The sequence below is a fragment of the Equus przewalskii genome, chromosome 5 (genome assembly GCF_037783145.1).
Source record: "Equus przewalskii isolate Varuska chromosome 5, EquPr2, whole genome shotgun sequence".
NCBI lineage: Eukaryota > Metazoa > Chordata > Mammalia > Perissodactyla > Equidae > Equus > Equus przewalskii.
The window spans coordinates 28,441,339-28,459,267 of NC_091835.1; the positions used below are offsets into that span (position 1 = coordinate 28,441,339).

Consider the following 17,929-nt stretch of genomic DNA (forward strand, 5'->3'; position numbering starts at 1 on the left):
TTCATGTTATAGAAGACATATGGATGAACTAGAAAACATCCAAGTGTATGTGTTTACGTATTCAGTTTTTCAAGATGTGATCATCTATAATCGAGAGTACCCAGGTTCGTCTGGTCTGGGGGACTTGGCCAGGCCAGTGTCATCGTATAGTGTCTTCTCTTGGCAGGTGGCTCAGCACCTGCGCAAGGGTGCAAGCAGGGCTTTGTTCGCTGCTGGTTTGCTGTGCTGCTGGGTGGAATGGAGGCTTCTCTGCCCTAAGCCTCCCAGTTTACCTTGAAGGGAGGGAGCTTCCCCTGCCAGCTGCCACACAACTCTCCAGGGGAACGATAGAAGCACTGCAGGTGGGGGTGACAGCCTCTGGAGACGGCGCTCTGCCATGTAAATCAGTGACCAGAGCACCGCAGGACACCGGGCTTCAGCCTGAGCAGGTCCAAACAACCTGGTGTGACTTATCCATCTGTTAGGGAGACAGACGTGACCTCGGAGTCTGGGTAAATCTGTAGTTTCTTGTCTACCTAAAATTCCACTATCAGGATACCAGTCACATAGCTTCTTACTTTTGAAAACCGGTGACAACTATTTTATCCCTACCTTCAGTAATTTTTCAAACTGGATATGTATACTACAGAGGATCCTCAGTGCTACTCAGTGACTACACTTCCAACAATACTTTTCTTGTTTTAGAGTCTGTAGCTCGTTCAAGCAAACTGCTGGGTTGGTGCCAGAGGCAGACCGATGGCTACGCAGGGGTGAATGTGACAGACCTCACCATGTCTTGGAAAAGTGGCCTGGCCCTGTGTGCGATTATCCACAGATACCGCCCCGATCTGATGTAAGTTGTAACCAGACTCTGTGTTTCATTTTGTATTCCTGAAGGATCTCAGGGCACACTGCTCTCAAGTAGCCAAATTTTGTACATTTTCCTAGAATGAGATACATAGTAAGATACTTTCTCTAGAAGACAGTCATTAATTTTGATGTGGTTATATTTAAAACTCTTTATGTCAAGCATTACGTAGTTCAGCCCAGGAGTGACTAGCTGAGTTTCTAAAATCACTGCACTCAGAAGGTCAGAAGCTGGCTTTAGCGCCCACCTGGGCCTCTTAACTCTACACAAAGGAAAACTCTGTTGATTGGCCCCAGGTTGAACTCTTCACTTCAGCCAGCCATCTCTCAAATGCTGATGGTCATGAGGAAAAGCTGGCTGGAACATTTGGCTGGCGAAAGGCAAATATGTCACCACCAACAAAACAGAAAAGTGAGTCCTCCCCCAATTTCCAGTGGCTCCCCTTTCTTTGGTAAAGGATGGCACTTTTTGCAAGCATACTCTCTCGCGCCCCCAAAACTCAAGTTACCTTACCCATGTACATTGGTAACATGTCTTCTGGTCATTCTTTACTCACCCACGTGCAGAATTAGGACAATTCGGTGACCCAGGTGGCCGTGGCAGCCAGGGTGCTCAGATTTCCCCCGTAGGCCTCCTTCCTGTGGGCACCAAACAGGAAGATGCAGAAACAAAGGCAGAGTTTGTTGAATTAGTTTGGCTGCCTGTCCTTTTATCATCAGGCCCATTTAAGGGCCCAATTTTTGTGTGTTTTTTGTTTTAATGGTTGCTTAAGGAATTCTCAAAGACCTAGTCCCTGTTTATATTAGATTATAAATTAATGAGGCAACAGCTAGTAAAAATACCCTTGCATAGTGTGGTTCAGGAATGGGAATTTCTGATTCGCTTCGATAAAGATAACTGACCTCTGGTGCTTCTGTCCCTTAGCTCCTGCAGAGGTTGGCAAAAGGCAGGTGAAAGGAGGGCTTATCGCCCTACCGGGAGAGGGGGTATCGGGGAGCAGCTTCGGGAGGATTATGACCAGTGGCACAGAAGTGCTGTAGAGGAAGGGCCAGGTGAATCAGTTCTCTTCCAAAGGGAAGGCAGGTGGGGGCGGGGGGTCGCGTGGGGTGAGGGGACACATTCCCAGTAGACCTGACCAAAGGCCGCCTGCAGAAGGTCTGGGGGATTTTCTTGTGACAGAACACAAACCAGTGAGTAGGTCACGTGGCACTGTTTAGACTACAATGACTTCATTCAGGATGCGGCCTCTATGGTTTAGCAGGCTTAATCTACAGAGAAAAGCAATTTTAAAAAATGAAAAACTGCCATGAGTCAGGTTAATGCACGATAAGGCCTGAAATCACCTAGAGAAGAATGCTATCAGTTGTTACTTGATTGAATAGCAAGAACCTGGAAACCCAGTGGGAAATGTTTGTTAATCTAAGTATTTGGGAAAACTCAGGAAATTTAGCAATGGAAAAATCTTTTGAGGAAAGTCTTGGAATTTCCCTTCAAGTAGAAGGCTGAGTAAGATTTACCAGAGCTGACTCAGGGCATGAACAGCTTGTCAGGTCCAAAGGACACAGTGTGTGATAGTCCCAGGACTTAGAAGCAGTCTGATCTAAGGAGGATTTTTATCATTATTGAGTATTAGTTTAATATGTACAGTCACACACAAGGTGCAAGAGGATACGTGTTAAAGATGGTTCCTATCGGGGCTGCCCCAGTGGCATAGTGGTTAAGTGCGCATGTTCCACTTCAGCAGCCCGGGGTTTGCTGGTTCAAATCCCAGGTGCAGACATGGCACCACTTGTCAAGCCATGCTGTGGCAGGCATCCCACATATCAAGTAGACGAAGATGGGCATGGATGTTAGCTCAGGGCCAGTCTTCCTCAAAAAAAAAAAAAAAAAAAGAGGAGGATTGGCAGCAGATGTTAGCTCAGGGCTAATCTTCCTCAAAAAAAAAAAGATAGTTCCTATCTTTATCTTGGAAAAATGAGGGTAGTTTTCCAACTTTCCTCCTCTTTTTTCCTTTATGGGTATCTTTAATCATTTCTTCTCCTTGAGGATGGTTTGTATTTCCTTAGTAAAAGGAAGGAGACTGAGATGAAATAAACAGAGTTGCTCTCAGATTACGGTGAGGCACTGCACCCTGGATTTTAGCTGAAAGACTGAGAATGATGACGACTCCATGGTATTGTGTTTTCTGGTGTGGGGATAAGCAACTCATCTTGACGTGTTTTCCTCATCCTGTTTCTCAGAGATTTTGATTCTTTGGATGAGCAAAATGTGGAGAAGAATAACCAACTGGCCTTTGATATTGCTGAGAAGGAACTGGGCATTTCTCCCATCATGACAGGCAAAGAAATGGCCTCGGTGGGGGAGCCCGACAAGCTGTCCATGGTGATGTACCTGACTCAGTTCTACGAGATGTTCAAGGACTCGCTCTCCTCCAGGGGTAAGGGCCGGCGGCACGAGGTGGAGGGCCTCCGATCCTCTCTGCTGCCTGGCTTCCTTTTCTTTCCTTTCACCATGTCCTTCATCAGTACCACCAAAAGCCAAACCTGTGCTTACCTTGTGATTTTACTGGTCGGCTATCAGGGTCAGTCCCTGGGACTTTGCTCCGTTGCTTTTCCCTTCTCTACTAGTGTGTTCTCAAGCACTCATTCTTTCCCAAATCTTTCTCACTAAATCTGTAAGAATGCAAAAATCATTTCTATGCAGATTTTTTCCTTGACTCTACCGCCGACTCTACCACCTTCTCATACCCTTTCTCTGAGAACCAGCTTATTGAAAAGTGGTTCGTGCTAGTGGCTCTGCTTCCTCGCGGCCTAAACTTGGAAGCACTTTGCAGCCTGGCTTCTGTACTTCCTGCTCTGCCAAAGCTGTCCTCCACAGCTGGGAAGAATCACCAAATCCATTTATTTTCTCATTTCTCATCTCTCCTGCACGTGGCATTTCTGCATTGCTCAGCACTGTGAAATGACATCCTTTTTCTTGAAGTTCTCCTTCTTGGTTTCTGTGACCCTGTCCTATATACTTGTCTCGTTCTCTTTGTTCTGTGACTGTTGCTTCTCTGGCTTCTCTTTCTTCTCCTACCTTTTAGTGTTTTCTAAAAATCTTTTCTTGGCCCTCAGCCTGCTGCCTCAGTCTGTTAGAGTGCTACAAAAACATATTCCTGTTGTCATTTATTGTCCCTAGGAGTAAGTATAGGATAATGTTTAAAAGTGTTGACCGTGGTACCTGACCTGGGTCTCAGTATGTCCACCTGTTCCACCCTTAGGCAAGTTACTAAATTGCCCTGTGCCTCAGTTTCCCCATCTGTAAAATGGGGATTATATATATAATTAGATTGTGATATGCTAAGAAGAATGTTTGGCAAATTGAAGCACTTAATAAATATTAGCAATATATTATATTTCAATTGTTATTTTTAAAATTACTATTATTACTAATAAAACATTGGAACCCTCAGAGTATGTGTTTATCCAATGTCTTCCAGCCCGTGTACTCTGTAGATGTCTGTGGCTTTTTCTAATTAGATACGTGGTTCCTACAGCAGAAGTCCACAGCTCTAATGTTGACAGACGCACTCAGGGAGGGCCCCCCTTATGTGCGGCCAAGTGCATGGTGTCTGCATACATCAAAACCAGTTGCTCCTACCCTCCCTCCCTTCTCTCTCTGCCCTGAAATTTTTATCCCAAAGGTGAGGCTTCAGCACTCTGTAACTAACAATCATAGGCAGATTCCAACTTTTGAAAAGCAAAAGTGGAGGTTTTTGTGACTGAAGTGGGCTGTGGAAAAGAGTTAATTTTTTGTGTGTGGATGGAGAAGAGAAGGCTCAACATCCAGACCTCAGTGTGCGTTTCCCTTGTGGCATTTCCTGCTGCGCTCCTTGTCCTCCTGTCGGAGCCAATGGACCTGCAGAATCTCTGGGTCCCAGGCACCCCTGCAAGGAGGGCAGTTCTGGTCAGTGCCTTGAGGCCCGTCCAGGACTCTCCTTCACATCGCTCTCTGTTCGCAGACGCCTTGGCCCTGAATGCTGAGGAGAAGGCAGTCCTGATAGCCAGCACCAAGTCTCCCATCTCCTTCCTAAGCAAACTCGGGCAGACCATCTCTCGGAAGCGTTCTCCCAAGGTAAGCGTAAGAAGGTTTTTCTTACCAGCTGCAAACCTAATGACAAGGTATAGGGTCTAGAATAATGCCGTTTCCCTCCTTTCTTGGTGTAGGATAAAAAGGAAAAGGACTTGGATGGTGCTGGAAAGAGGAGAAAGACTAGTCAATCAGAAGAGGTGAGAATTATCTGGGGTTTGTAGAATGATTATACTGAATAGCCTTTTTTTTAATTTCCACATTGGTGTTGCTATACCTTTTCGTGTTCATCTTTTATGAGAGTTTTTGTGCACAGGTGCTTTTTCTGCGACTTTGTTTTTGTTTAACTTTTTGGAGAGCATCCACGGGAACATACACACACGTGCACTGGGTGTTCCTGTCTCTTTGGAATCACACATTTGGCAAAGGACACTGGCTTTCCTGGGATATGACAATACCAGCAAAAGTGCCAGTACCTCTTTATACTGCCCCACGCACCAAGGCCTTGCTGACCCCATCTTGAGATTAGAACCTTGAAGAGAGCTGTTAAGCTCAACCTAAAGCAGAAATCCAGCTGCTGGTCCAGACACTGGCTGTGTGTCTCTGAGCAAAGGGCGTTTAGGGGGCTCCTCTAATGGAGGCTGGTTCTCGGGTGGTCACTGTTCATCAGGAGGAGGTACCCCGGGGCTACCGAGGAGGAAGGCCCACGCTGGTGAGCACTCTGACGGACAGGAGGATGGACGTGGCCCTCGGTAACCAGAACAAAGTGAAGTACATGGCAACCCAGCTGCTGGCCAAATTTGAAGAGAACGCACCGCCACAGTCCACTGGCATGAGGAGACAGGTAACCCCATCCCATCCCTCGCCTGTCCACACTCGGTTTGGCCACAGAGGAGGGAGGGATCTTTCCAGTCATGTGAGGTGAGCTGTGTCACAGACTCGAGCTCTCGTGCCGTCAGACCTGCTGTCTGGTCTCCCCCTTGTCTGGCTGCGGCGGAGAAGAGCGCTTCCTGTGCTGTCAGGACTGCTGTATCCTCACCGTTCAGTTCAAGGTGTCGGTGACAAAAATCAGCAGAGGGTTTTTAAAAAACCCCTGTAGAGATACAGGAGTGCATGTTCACATACACACATCCATATTTAAATTGTAAGAGAAGTATATGCTTATTGAGGAAAATGCTGAAAAGTGTAATACAGGTAATTAAGGCACCTGTCATCTGTTAATGTTTCTTTCTGATCTTTTTTTCGTGCATTCTTATTTTCATAGTTGAGGTCATTCTTAATATACACTTTTGTATTCTGCTTTCTTCATGTAACTTTGGGCATATTTCCATGTTGCAAACCCTTTACAAGCATCTTGGAAAATGTGTGTGCGCCTTGCTTTCCACAGTCATCCACTAGTGCTGTGTGTTAGCATCCTTTCTCTCTTCTGTGATGAAGTACAGAGGCCGACATTCTAGTTACCAAGCTGCTTCTGTGTGTTCCAGATGATGTTCTTGGGCTATTCTCAAACCAGGTTGAGAGTATGAACATGTCAAAGGTTCTTCACGGGTCCTAACTTGCATTCCCAAAGGTCATGCTTGTGAGAGTGCAGATAGGAGCATTTGACCCGAGATGCCTTTGTTAGGCCTTGTCTCTTCTCCTGCTTGGCTGAGTCACTAGGACGTCTTATAACAGGAGGTGCTGGGATTTTGAGAGTCACACTGTTAAGTTTCTTATAAAACTCCCCAATGACCTGAGAGAGCACCTGGAGGAGAGGGAGCTCATTCTCTTCATTCTTTTTCATCTCCTTACACGTCAGCCATTGTTCCTCTGGACCCGGGGGTCGGACTGACTTTGCTTGGAGTCTGGCCATCATTAACTTCTTCTTACATCTGCTCTTTGGTTATTAATCTTTAGACTCCAGTCATTTCATGCTGTGGCTCACAGAGAAGATGATACTGTTTGTTGGTAAACCTTTGAGGTGGCCTGGCAGCTCTGACAGCCCCCCTCAAGAAGGTGGGCATGCTCTTCCTTAGAGGAAGTGTGCCCCTAAAAGAAGGTTGCTTTCCTCATTTTGAGTCGAAAGATTAGTTTTCCAAACGAGAATTAGTGGTTTAGGTTCAGAGCATTGAGCTGGGGTAAAGGATAATGAGAATTACAGCTTCTGTTTCTCTTCTGCATTTGCTTTTGGTGGGGGAGCGGGGGGAGTGGTGTATTTTGTTTCCTTTATAGGTATAACTTTCTAAGAATTAATTCTGTGTCACCATAGTCTGGTCCCCCCCCACCCCAGTTCATAGTTATGTATCTGTCCTCCATGAACACATGTGTCTTCTCCTACCTTAATGTATTTTATTTTGTTTTGTCTCCATGTCCTGCCCCCACCCATACTTGGCCTGTGTGTCACAGCCGACACAGGAGCGTGGGGTCAGCCAGCCATCCTGCTGCCTGCCTGAGCAGGGTCGCCCTGCTTCCATCCCCCAGTGGAAACAGGTAAAGGAGCTCCCCAGGGGCCAGAATTGGTGCTCCCTCCCCGGGCCTTCCCACCCCTCCTTCTTCTGAGCCAGCCAGGGTTGGGGCTGGCCCCATAGAGTCCAAGTTCACAAGGGCAGAAGCCTCTGCTCATTTGAGAAGTGACGCTGGGAGCAAGTTTAATAGGCAATACTGATTGTATCGCATGAGTTGTTTCTTCCTTTGGATTTGGGAAACCAGTTAAGATAGTGGGCTGTTCATTGGTGTGGAAGCTAGCTGAAGCTGTGTGGTGGGTCATTCAGGCACCACAGCCTTTGGGGTTTTATAACCTTTGTTCCAAGTTGACTTTTTGCTAACATGTGTCCTGACCGTTGGAGGGGGAATCTGGAAACTGTCGAGCCTGGGAATTGGGGCACTGGAGCCTTGCATGTTAAATAGGAAAATATCATCCAAGAAATAGTCTTAGACTGTGATTTTTGTTTGTTTGTTTCAAACCCTGGACAAAGATAATCACGGGCATTTTCTTGGTGTTTTGTCTACATTTAAAATACTTTGGAAATTTTCACTAAAAATTTTGCAGAATCTCCTGGAAAGCTATTTCTCATCAGCAGGACAGAACAGGACAGAAAGGGGGGGTGCCTCTGGTGGCTGATGGGACACCCGTCAGCGGGATGGGAGGCCTCTGTGTGTTCTCCTGCATCGCAGCCTGGTGAGCCCACCTCGGTCCACTGTCTGGGGTTTGCTGTCACGTGGGCTCGGACTCTGAGAGGCTGTGAGCAGAGCCTCTGTTTCCTCCTGTGCGTGAAGTGACGGCTGTTCCTGGGAGGTACTGAGGAGGGCAAGTTGGGTTTTATTTGAATTATATTCAGGGCGAAATGTTCCTCTCTAACCTTTCCTTTAATAATATGCCACGTGACAGGCAGGGCTGCGAGGATGAGGTGGATACTCAGGAGCAATGTCCAGACTCGCAAGAGAGCCAAGCCGCCTCTTTCCCTCTGCCCGGGGGAGATCTTCTGAAACAAAGGAAGAGAAACCTCAGGGGGATTCACTTCCATTTTATTTTCTTACCCTTTGCCTTGAAGTCTAGGTGGAAGGTATGATTTTGAAAGGTTATCTTTAGTTGAGTATCTGCTGAAGGAGAAAGTGAACTCGAAGCTAAATTCCCCAAACTCTAGATTCTTAGAATGTTCGTAACGGTCACCTGAGATAGGAGGAGCAAAGGAGAAGGTGGGTCAGGTGTAAGATGTGCAGGCAGCTGAACAACTAACTACAAATGGCACGTGCCTGGAGCAGCTTTGGGTGGGCTTGCTGGGAAGTCTCAGGTCAGCGAGTGCGACCCGAGGCACCTGGCGCAGTGGGGGCCTCCGTGCTGGTGAAGATGGGCACGCCAGCTCACCGCCTGGTTGAGCTGCATGTACTGCAGGGCGTCGGGAGCTTGGTATTTGTGCTGTTTCTCCTGTTGACGAATACTATGAGGCTATGCAGGCAGCAGAGTAGAGCCATTGAAGTCAAACCTGGGTTCTATGCAATGGGCACAGAGCACACAGTTCAAAAGAGGAGCCGGATGGATAAGTGAGAAACTGTGAGCAGTGAACATCCTGTGAGACCCTGTGTGTGCTTCATGTGATGTAGAGTTAGGAATCGTAAATTTGCTTGGCTGTGAAAGAACTATAACTCACAGTTCTTACATCCGTGTGAAATGTATTATACTCACATATAATTTCTTCTCAGCACTAATCAGGGATGGTGCTCCAGTGGTGTGCTGGGGCCCTCTGCTTCTCACTCACCCTGACTGCTGGCCCCCAGCAGCAGGCGGGGGCTGATGGGCAGCCCCTTATAATGACTCACTTTGTGTTTCTCTTGAAGTGGCTCGGAGTGAGGCACAAGGGTGTGGCAAGCACAGCAGTGGTGGCCGTGTTGGCACAAGGACCAGCTTTAACTCAGGTTACAGGATGGAAGAGGGAAATGAACAACAGCTCTGCTTGCCAGGGACTTCTCTTTTTTGCCTTCCCGTGTAAACACTTTGGCTCTTCCCTCCCCACCCTTTAGTCTTTTGATCTCAGAAATGCATCCTGCAGGCAAACTGCACATTAACCAGCCTTGGTTTGGAAGTAGATTGTCCTGTGAGGTCGGGACAAACAGTAGCACTGTTTCCCTTGGCTTCAGAACTTCCACCGCTCCCTCTCCTGCCCAGGTGTTACTGTGTGCTCCCCACGTGGTCATTCTGGGTGTGAGGAAATTGAGGGCTTCTCCGACTGAGGAGTGTGTGATTGTTTCTTAAGTACTGAAGGGCTCTGCAAATCCTAGACAGCTTCACAAGGAAGGTGTGCAATGCAAAATGGGCAATAAAAAGAGGGCAAAATGGGGAAATGGTCCATGGACATGTGTATGGTGCTCATTTAGTGAAAGATCCTGTTTCCTGTCTTCCTTACATTTCCTTACTAGTTTTCCAGACCCTTTTGAGTGTGAGTGAGGGGACTGAGAAGAGGGAAGCCATGGCAGGATGTTGTCTGAGGTGGGCCCTGCAGAAGAGTTGCTCTACTACTGTGGGTGTCCAGGTGACTGGGCGGTCAGAGGCACTTGCCAGGCTCCCTTGTGATGATGGCCTATGGGCCCTTTTTCTCTATTTATAACAAAGCCCATTCCTTCTCCCCCACGATTTCCCTGATAAAACCAGCCAAGAAGAATGTCCTTGATCCCTGGCATTTACAAAGTGCTGCGCTCACGTTCTGACCCCAAGACCAGCTGCAGAGATGACCTTTGTGATCCGCACCAGCAAACAGTGCGAGCCTGGCCTGGAGGCCAACAGTAGACTGCGACAAGCCGCCTCCCTGACCGTGCAGTGAGGATGGAGGGGCGAGGAAGGTGGCCTCTGGGGCCAGAGGTGATCCCAGACCATCTCTGGCGTGCTTTTGGCAAATGCCCTTTGGTCCTTCCAGAACCAGCCTAAATGTGCCCACTGTTTCACCAATGTTCTCTCTGTTTGTGTCTGTTGGTGTAAAAGCGACGGGAAAAGGAGCGTTCTCGGACCTGTCCCAAAAAAGTGATCACACTTTCTCCTCCCCCTACTCCACCTCCCTGTCGGGCGCGTGGCAGCCAGCAGGTGATCTTCTCTGCATGTTCTGTTGTCCTGTCTTTGTCTTCCTGCCTGCCTGTGTAGGTGGCTAGGGCAGAGACCAAATTAATATTCCCTCTTTTTAATGATAACTGTTAGAAAACAGAAAGACCATGTGTAGAAACCATTTGTAGCAGAAGCAACCTTTCTTGCTACAAATGAGCAATTTCGGATTGGACCTCAAGATAGTGCATAATACAGTCAAACCCGGTTTAGTTTCATCCCACATCATAGGAGTACAACTCTGCAGTCACCACTAGAATTTCAACTGTATTTGTCAGAGGCCCTGGAGGGCAACACATATCTGTCTAACCTCATTTAAAGCAGCCTTTTTGTCTTACTGCCCAAGGAGCTAAAGTTAAGATGAACTTCTGGAGGCTTTCTATAGGCCCTCACTATATGAGTTTGGTTCCTTCTATTTTGAGAGTTCTACATCTTGCTTATGCAACTTCTGCCAGCAAACACCTACCCTTCCCATCCACTGCACTCACACTCCAGGCAGATCATTCGAAAACTTCTTTATAGAGGAGTTAACTGCAGACACGGTCAATGAGGACAGCAAGTATACGTTTGTGGCAAACACACTTACATGAAGTCTATTTATGGAATGGCTTTGTTGACCTCTGTAGTATGTCCCTATAAAATAAAACACTAATTTTAAAGGCAGGATTATGGAAGGACATGTTCTCAACTAAGGTGGCCTATTTAAAAGGTGACTCCTAGTGATGCGTCTCATTTTTAAAGGAGTAGCCTATGTCCCTGGGTCTGGAACAGAACTGTTGCAGGTTTAGTGGCTCCCTGTGCCTTGTCTCTCCATGAGAACTTACATGTAGGAGCGTTGCTTGTGACCCAGGCAGTGCTCTCGGTTCCTTCAGGGGTTGTCTCATCAGTTCCCACCATAACCCCACAGGACAGCTCAGTTATCATCTCATTGTGCAGATGAGGAGACTGAAGCATAGGGCAGGGGGCAGAGTAGTTTGTGCAAGGTCACACAGTGAGTAATGGAGCCGGGAACTGAACCCGCTCGTGTGACCGGAGCCCTAGCTCTGGCCTCGTCCTGCCTGCTGAGACAGTGCTCATGGGCTCTGGGTAAGAGTGGCCACACTGGAAGCTCGGGATCAGTTTCTCCACCAGAAAAAGGCCGTAAGGTGAATCCTCAGTTATCCAGAGGGTGATGAACGTGGTCTTCCCTGTTGCCATGATTGCTGTTAGTGGTTTCCCCAGGTCCGTGGAGGCAGCTGTGTGTCTGTCTTGCAGATTCCCTTGCCTCCCATGTACATGTTCCTGCTTATTTACTGAAAATGCTTCCAATCTTTGTCCACTTCTCCCTTTAATAAATTATGCTTTGGCCTCATGTTCCCATTCAGGGACCACTCCCCACACTGGAGTTTCCTCTGGGCTGTTGTAATGGTCATTTATTCCAGCCACTTTCCATCTCCCCACCTTTCCTCTCTGTCTTGTTGTGGAAACTTGTACTCTTCTAACCTGCCTCTCCTTTTAAACCTTCCATTTGATGCCTCTGATCTTGTGCCACTATGTGAGAGAAATATGTTTGCTCCATCTTTGTACTAACCATAGTTCATTCTTTTTCTATGTAGCTGACCTCATTAGAGGCCAGATGGGCAGAATGGCTGTGCAAAAAGTTGTCCTTGGGTCATGGGATTTCACGTAGATGGGATTGTGGTTACTTGGGGTGGGAATCAGTAGGGGGCAGGGGATATGTGTTGAAATAAACTGAATTTCTGGCACTGTCACTTAGTAGGTCCAAGTAGAACATTTGAATGGAGCTTAAGTTTCTACTTTGTTGCCAACAGACTTACAGGGATCTTGGTGCTGACAGCCGTGGCAAGCAGAGTCCCCACCATGAGAGGGTAAAAGAGCATGAACTGCGGCATGGATGCTGAGAGCCAAACAGATGGGGCACGCTGTGGTGGGGGCAGAGGGAAGGTGGGGCGGTCCCCTCTCCCCTTGCTTTTTGCACGCTCTTGTCACTCAGCCAAGAGCCAGAATTGTTTTTGCTAACAATGTTGATCCATGCAAATAGCATTCACAGTGAAGCATTCATCCACCCGGCATTCAGAGGAGATACGAATCCTAAGAGCTTGTGTTGTAAAGGCCTTACTGACTTCCATTTCTGTCCACCTTTCCCATTCCAGAATATGTGCCGGTGGTGGGATAGCGTTTGCCTATCAGGTGTAGCTTCATAGGGGAGGGTCTAGGTCATCATGCACTGGCATTTGCTAGTGTTTTCATAGTCAGGGGTCTTGAGGTGGAAATGCTGAGAGAGCCACAGCTCTTACTGGTGTGGGGAGTTTTCAAGCATGAAGAGGGTGGAGGGGAAGGAAGATAATGACAAGATGCGGGTGCATAATGAAAAGCTTTAGCCAGTCTTTTCTAGAAAACTAAAGGGAGAAGTGACTGCTACACCTGGCCATCGTATAATTTGGTGGAGTGCAGAGATGCCCATTTCCAGAGCCTGCTTATTTCATGAAACTGTATTGGTTTGTTATTGTTACCCTTGAGGACGCTCTCTCAGTGGGTGGAGCTCTGCAGCTCAAGTGAAGACATCTCTGCTCTTCGTTTCACACGGGCCTTTTTCCTTTGTTTTTACCTGCCTTCTGCCTCTGCCCTCCAAGAAGTGCAGCTGGGGCTAAGCAGTGAGCCGGTCACTGCCCGGGTCCAGTGGGAAGCCAGCTGGCCATCCTGCTGCCTTCCCACAGCCTCTCACCCAGCCTGGAGTGGGCAGCCGTGTGCTGCCGCGAGCACGCATAGCCGGGCCCTGCCGGGGCACCAAGAGGAGCCCCAGAGCGGAGGCTGCCTCCTCCCTGAGCACCGTGTGTGCCCAGCCTCTTTCTTCCTTCTTCCCAGGCTACATTCCTCTCAAAAAGAAAATTAGGCGTTTTCACTGAGCAGGGCAATGTCCTGCATTTGGGGAATGTGTATTTCATGAGGTCCTGATGATTTTTAATGAAACGGTGCCTAAACAAAGACTAAAAGGAGTTTGTTGAATAAAAGGAAAGGTTGGCAGGGAAGAACTCTGGGAAGGCTGGGGCTGCTGTGCACAGGAGGAAGGGAGGACTCTGAGCTCAGGATGCAGTGAGGTTTGCCGGGAGTTTTCTTTCCTTTCCCACTGGGCTGATTTCCAGATTCTTCATTGCAGGGCTCCTCTTCTACATACTTTTGAGGGTCACTATTTGGGTTCTCTTCCAGGACGTTCTCTCCACTGTTCCATAATCTTGCTTGTGCACTCAGCTGCTCTCTGCCCTACTGTCTCCCTGACTGCTGCCCCACTCCCTGCCCCCAGAGCTCAGTCTCCTCTCTCGTTTCTTTCTAGTGGGGGGTACTGTTCTGCAGAGACCACCCCCCACCAGCCGCACCCTAGGGCCTGTGTTGCTGAGCCCGCCCTGAGTGCTGAGCTAAGGGCAGTGAGCAGCCAGCGTCTGGAGCAGGGATTGGTGGCGCTGCATATGGTACACCCTCGCAGCTGTGAAGTTACTGTGGGCTGAATAGGGGTGCTATAGATCTGCAAGGAGCTGGAGGGACAGAGAGCTTCTCGTTACCATGGCAGTGCCTCTTCCCTCCACCCTGCAAATATTTCACCTGAACCTGGCAGGAAACTAAGCAGTTATTGCTTTCCAGAGCTCTCAGCCACCTTCTCACTCTCTGGGGACTGGAGGGTTCCTGGGTGCATGAGCCCACCACTGAGGAGGACCCTGGCCCAGACTGCATGCAGTCTGCAGAGGACTTGAGGGTCTCAAGTCTTTTCTCCTGATCGTTGCTGGTATTTGGCTGGCTCCTTGGCAAGCAGAATTTCTCCAGCACTAGCAACAGGAGGAGGAGAAGCCACATTCCTGGCCTTTAAGTAGAAAAAGCGAGCTTCACTCTAGATTTGCTGTCTCTATTGTCCACTATTTGTAAGGCTAGCAGAGTGATAAGATGGTAGACTCTCCTTCTGCCCAGGAGAAATCCAAGCTCAGGCCACGTGAGGGGCTCTGCAGAGCACAAAGGGCACGTGTGTGAGCAGGACACAGCTTCTGCCCTCCGCCACCTCCTGGCTGGCAGCATTATCCCCTGAGGGTGGATGGAGTCAGAGAACACAAGGCTTTCAGAGGTGGCCCACAGCTACAGTGGCCACGTGCCAGAGCAGCCTCCATGTAAGCATGAGGGAAGCGCGAGCCCAAAGCAGAGAGGAAGCTTTGAATGAGCCATATGTGCTTCTGGGAGCAAAGATTATTTCTTACTACATCTGTTATTTAGATGAAGGTCTAAAGTAAAAGGGTCTAAAACTGCCAAATTCCTTATGTTCAGGTCAGTGTGTAACTTTTTATTTAATATTTCTTTTGATTTTTTTTTCTCCATCTTGTATTTTATAGCCAGAGCCTGAACCTTCTCGTCGATTTTTTGTTGACCAGTGGGAGCTTTCTCTTAGTCTCCGCTCTTCCAACCGCCCCGCCTCTCCCTCCTCTGACTCCCTCCGACAGGTAGCACGGCCGGGACTTGGCACAGATGTGTGTCCTCTTCAGCCTCTGCTCACTTCACCTCCACAGATGTCATCTGGCCCAAGGGAGATTGCAGAGCCCTTAACTTTGGCTCTCTCCTGTAGGAATCCGGTTGTGTGTGTGTCTGTGTGTCTGTGTCTGTGTCTCTCTAGCATTTGAGGTCTGTAGGCATACACCAAAAGTTAAAGAGGCTGCTAGCTTTCATTGCATCAAATTCTGTCGACGTAAGCTCACTTTCATTGTATGTCAACTATACCAAATAATGTAAAACATTTTTCAGCCGTTAACTTTTTGAACTCCAAAGCTCTTCATATTTATATGGGTATAAAATATGAGTCATAGTATAATTAAATCTCTTAAGTGGAATGGTGAGTAGACAGTATGCCAGCTGCCTCTTAAACCGTAGTCCTTTAAGGAATGAACCCTGCTGCTTTCTGCAGTCGAGCTGATCCAGCTGCAGAGTAGCAGAGTAGTTTACAGAGAGATTAGAGGGTCTTTTTGCCCTTCTGTGTACGTTTCCTCTTCTTGAGATAGCACCAGACTACGCGTGTGTGTGGGGGCAGATGTGTATGTCGTGTGTGACACAGTAAGTCCAGCGATTGCTCCGTTTCCGCTGTGTAAGAGCGGGAGAAGGGAGCCATCTGCTCTTCATGCCAGAAACAAATCGTACTTGCGTCTCCACTTCTCTGGAGGGGATGCTTGTCAGTATTGCCACATCGCAGAGAACTAAATGTGACAATACCTTTGCACGCAGCAGCCCTGGGTTGCAACTGCTGCGGGTGCTGGTTTCTGGTGGGAGAAAAGGGTCCTGGCTGAGCCGTGAGGACCCCGATCCTGCTCAGTGTTTCCGTCTTGGGCTTGACACCTGGTTCACGCTCTCGCTTGTCTGCTGTGGAATGACAGAAGCGCAATTTTCTGCTCCCTCTGTGTCAGCTATTGAAGGATCTGTTCAGCTCTGCCTGGTATCTGTCTGCTCCAGGCCTAAGCTTCCCTAATATCTCTAACTTAAAGAATGTTTAATCTAAGAGCGACTTGTTTTTCTTGACCACTAATGAGTATACGCTGTGGAGTTAATGGGCAAATTGCACCAATCCTTGGAAATCTCCTTATTTTAAATCAAAAAATAAAATTGGCTCCTCGGTTCCAGCTGAACCTGGGGGATTGTTTGCTTGTTTGTGCTTCTGTGGTTCTCATGTTTACATCGGGTTAGTGTACCCCAGAGCACTTCTCTTGTTTGTCCTGGCCCAGAGCAAGCCATTGCTCAGGCCAGCAATTCCCTGTGTGTCTGTCTACTCAAACCACTTCCTAACAGCGTTGCGGACACCCCAGGACAACTGTCCCTGGTGTGTTTGAGTCGGAATTAGAGCCAGGGCTCCTCGCACTGGCAGGCAGCTCCCTTGCTCCACACAGTTCATGAGAGGAGTATTACACGTGCTAGGTGTCCTGGCCACCTCCACCCAGAAGGCTGACCTGGACATGGACTCTGAAGGGCCACCAGCAACTTTGACCTCATTCCCTGGGGACAGGCTCAAAGCCGGGCTGCCTAGCAGGAAGGCTTGCGATTGGAATTTGGTGGTTTCCTCCTGCTACTTCTTCAACATTGCCAGGAAGAGGATTGAGTTGGTTGGGTTTTGTCTTTTATCTTTTTTCAACCTGTAAAAAATAATCCCTCCTGGACTAGAAACACATTCTGACTTCCCAGGACTCAGCTAAGCAACATGGCTGTGCGGTGTCTGAGGTGCCCAGCCCGGTCTGGAAGGCTTTGACCTCAGTGCCTGGGTAGACACATAAATATCGACAGGGAGAGGGGCATGAGAAGGCTTCCTCCAGATAAAGCTCAGGAATGTTGGATGCGTGTGACAGTGGTTTTGAGGGAAGCATTAATCCTGAGGAGGGAGACCGTCACAAGTTATACTAGGCTGTGGGCATCTGTCACCCAAGGGGAGAGTCAGCCTTTGCAAGAGTGAGTTTGGTTTTTCTCTAAATGAGGAAGCAACTTCCCAAGCCCTCTCCCAGACCCTTGAGACATGCTGTCAATCTGGTATCCACTGCCTGGATGGGAGTTGTTCCTCTTGAATTCTGTAGATGTAATTTGAGTCACTGGGCTGTAGGCCCTTCTTACTCTCCTCCATATTTGTGTGCATCCTGTCTTCCCACCTCCGCATTGCCCTGCACTATATATTCCAAGAAGATGTGAAAGACTGAGTTCCCGCCCTGAACTTGATTCCTGCAGCTCTTGTTCCTCCCTCTGCTGATCCCTGTGTGTGGACACTGACACCTCTTTTCTTACCACCAAGTTTCCCTGCTTGTGGGCACTGTGTTGGCATGGTTTGCTGCTGCACCTTGATTCATTTTATGCCTTTCAAAGATTTTTTTTCCTGTCTTCTTAATTTATTTATTTTTTTCCCTTCTCATTTCCCTTCATTCTGGTCATTTTATAATCTCCAACCAATAGAAGTATATAAAGATGTACACGGGCGGAGTGAGCTCATTGGCTGAGCAGATAGCCAATCAGCTTCAAAGGAAAGAACAGCCCAAAACCCTTCTAGACAAGAAGGAACTGGTAAGAGATGTACTGAGGCACTGTCTGTCTAGATAGCACACAGCTGTGATAAACAAACCCGGTTTGTTCTAAGTAGCTTAGTAACAAATATAGCTGATATATGCCATGTGGTGGTCATGTTTTTTGAGATTGTCTGATTGTAACTGAATTTCTAGGACTGAAGTAGTTGTTTAGAATGTTGTGTGGATTCTCTAAAAGTGATTGCTCCAGAGTCCAGGGGACCCACATCCATGCAGAACCACGTGAACACTGAGTATACATTTTTATGCTACCTTCAAGATAGACTTCTGCCAAAATGATTTGGTTTGATTGTTGGGAAATTCTGTGAAAGGGACTTGGGTTTCCTCTTGGCTGTTGATTAACACCTCATGCCAAGCGCTGTGTGG

General features: G+C 48.0%; 1 protein-coding gene across 50 annotated transcripts in view; it reads left to right on the plus strand.

Moving 5' to 3' along the window:
• The window catches only part of MICAL3 (microtubule associated monooxygenase, calponin and LIM domain containing 3), a 199,541-nt gene that overhangs the window by 99,887 nt on the left and 81,725 nt on the right, over positions 1-17,929 (plus strand). For 29 of the 50 annotated variants that reach the window (XR_011539932.1, XR_011539933.1, XR_011539931.1 and 26 more), the window contains exons 12-21: positions 685-832; positions 3,088-3,284; positions 4,851-4,963; positions 5,056-5,118; positions 5,589-5,762; positions 7,304-7,387; positions 10,371-10,469; positions 12,296-12,352; positions 14,855-14,962; positions 17,436-17,543. Coding sequence is in view for 45 of the 50 variants with exons in the window: in XM_070618878.1 (XP_070474979.1) it covers positions 685-832; positions 3,088-3,284; positions 4,851-4,963; positions 5,056-5,118; positions 5,589-5,762; positions 7,304-7,387; positions 10,371-10,469; positions 12,296-12,352; positions 14,855-14,962; positions 17,436-17,543 (1,151 nt within the window). In the remaining 5 variants the exon portion in view is untranslated. The remainder of the gene's footprint in view (positions 1-684; positions 833-3,087; positions 3,285-4,850; positions 4,964-5,055; positions 5,119-5,588; positions 5,763-7,303; positions 7,388-10,370; positions 10,470-12,295; positions 12,353-14,854; positions 14,963-17,435; positions 17,544-17,929) is intronic. The other 21 variants (XM_070618916.1, XM_070618904.1, XM_070618917.1 and 18 more) reach the window with 2 other exon arrangements.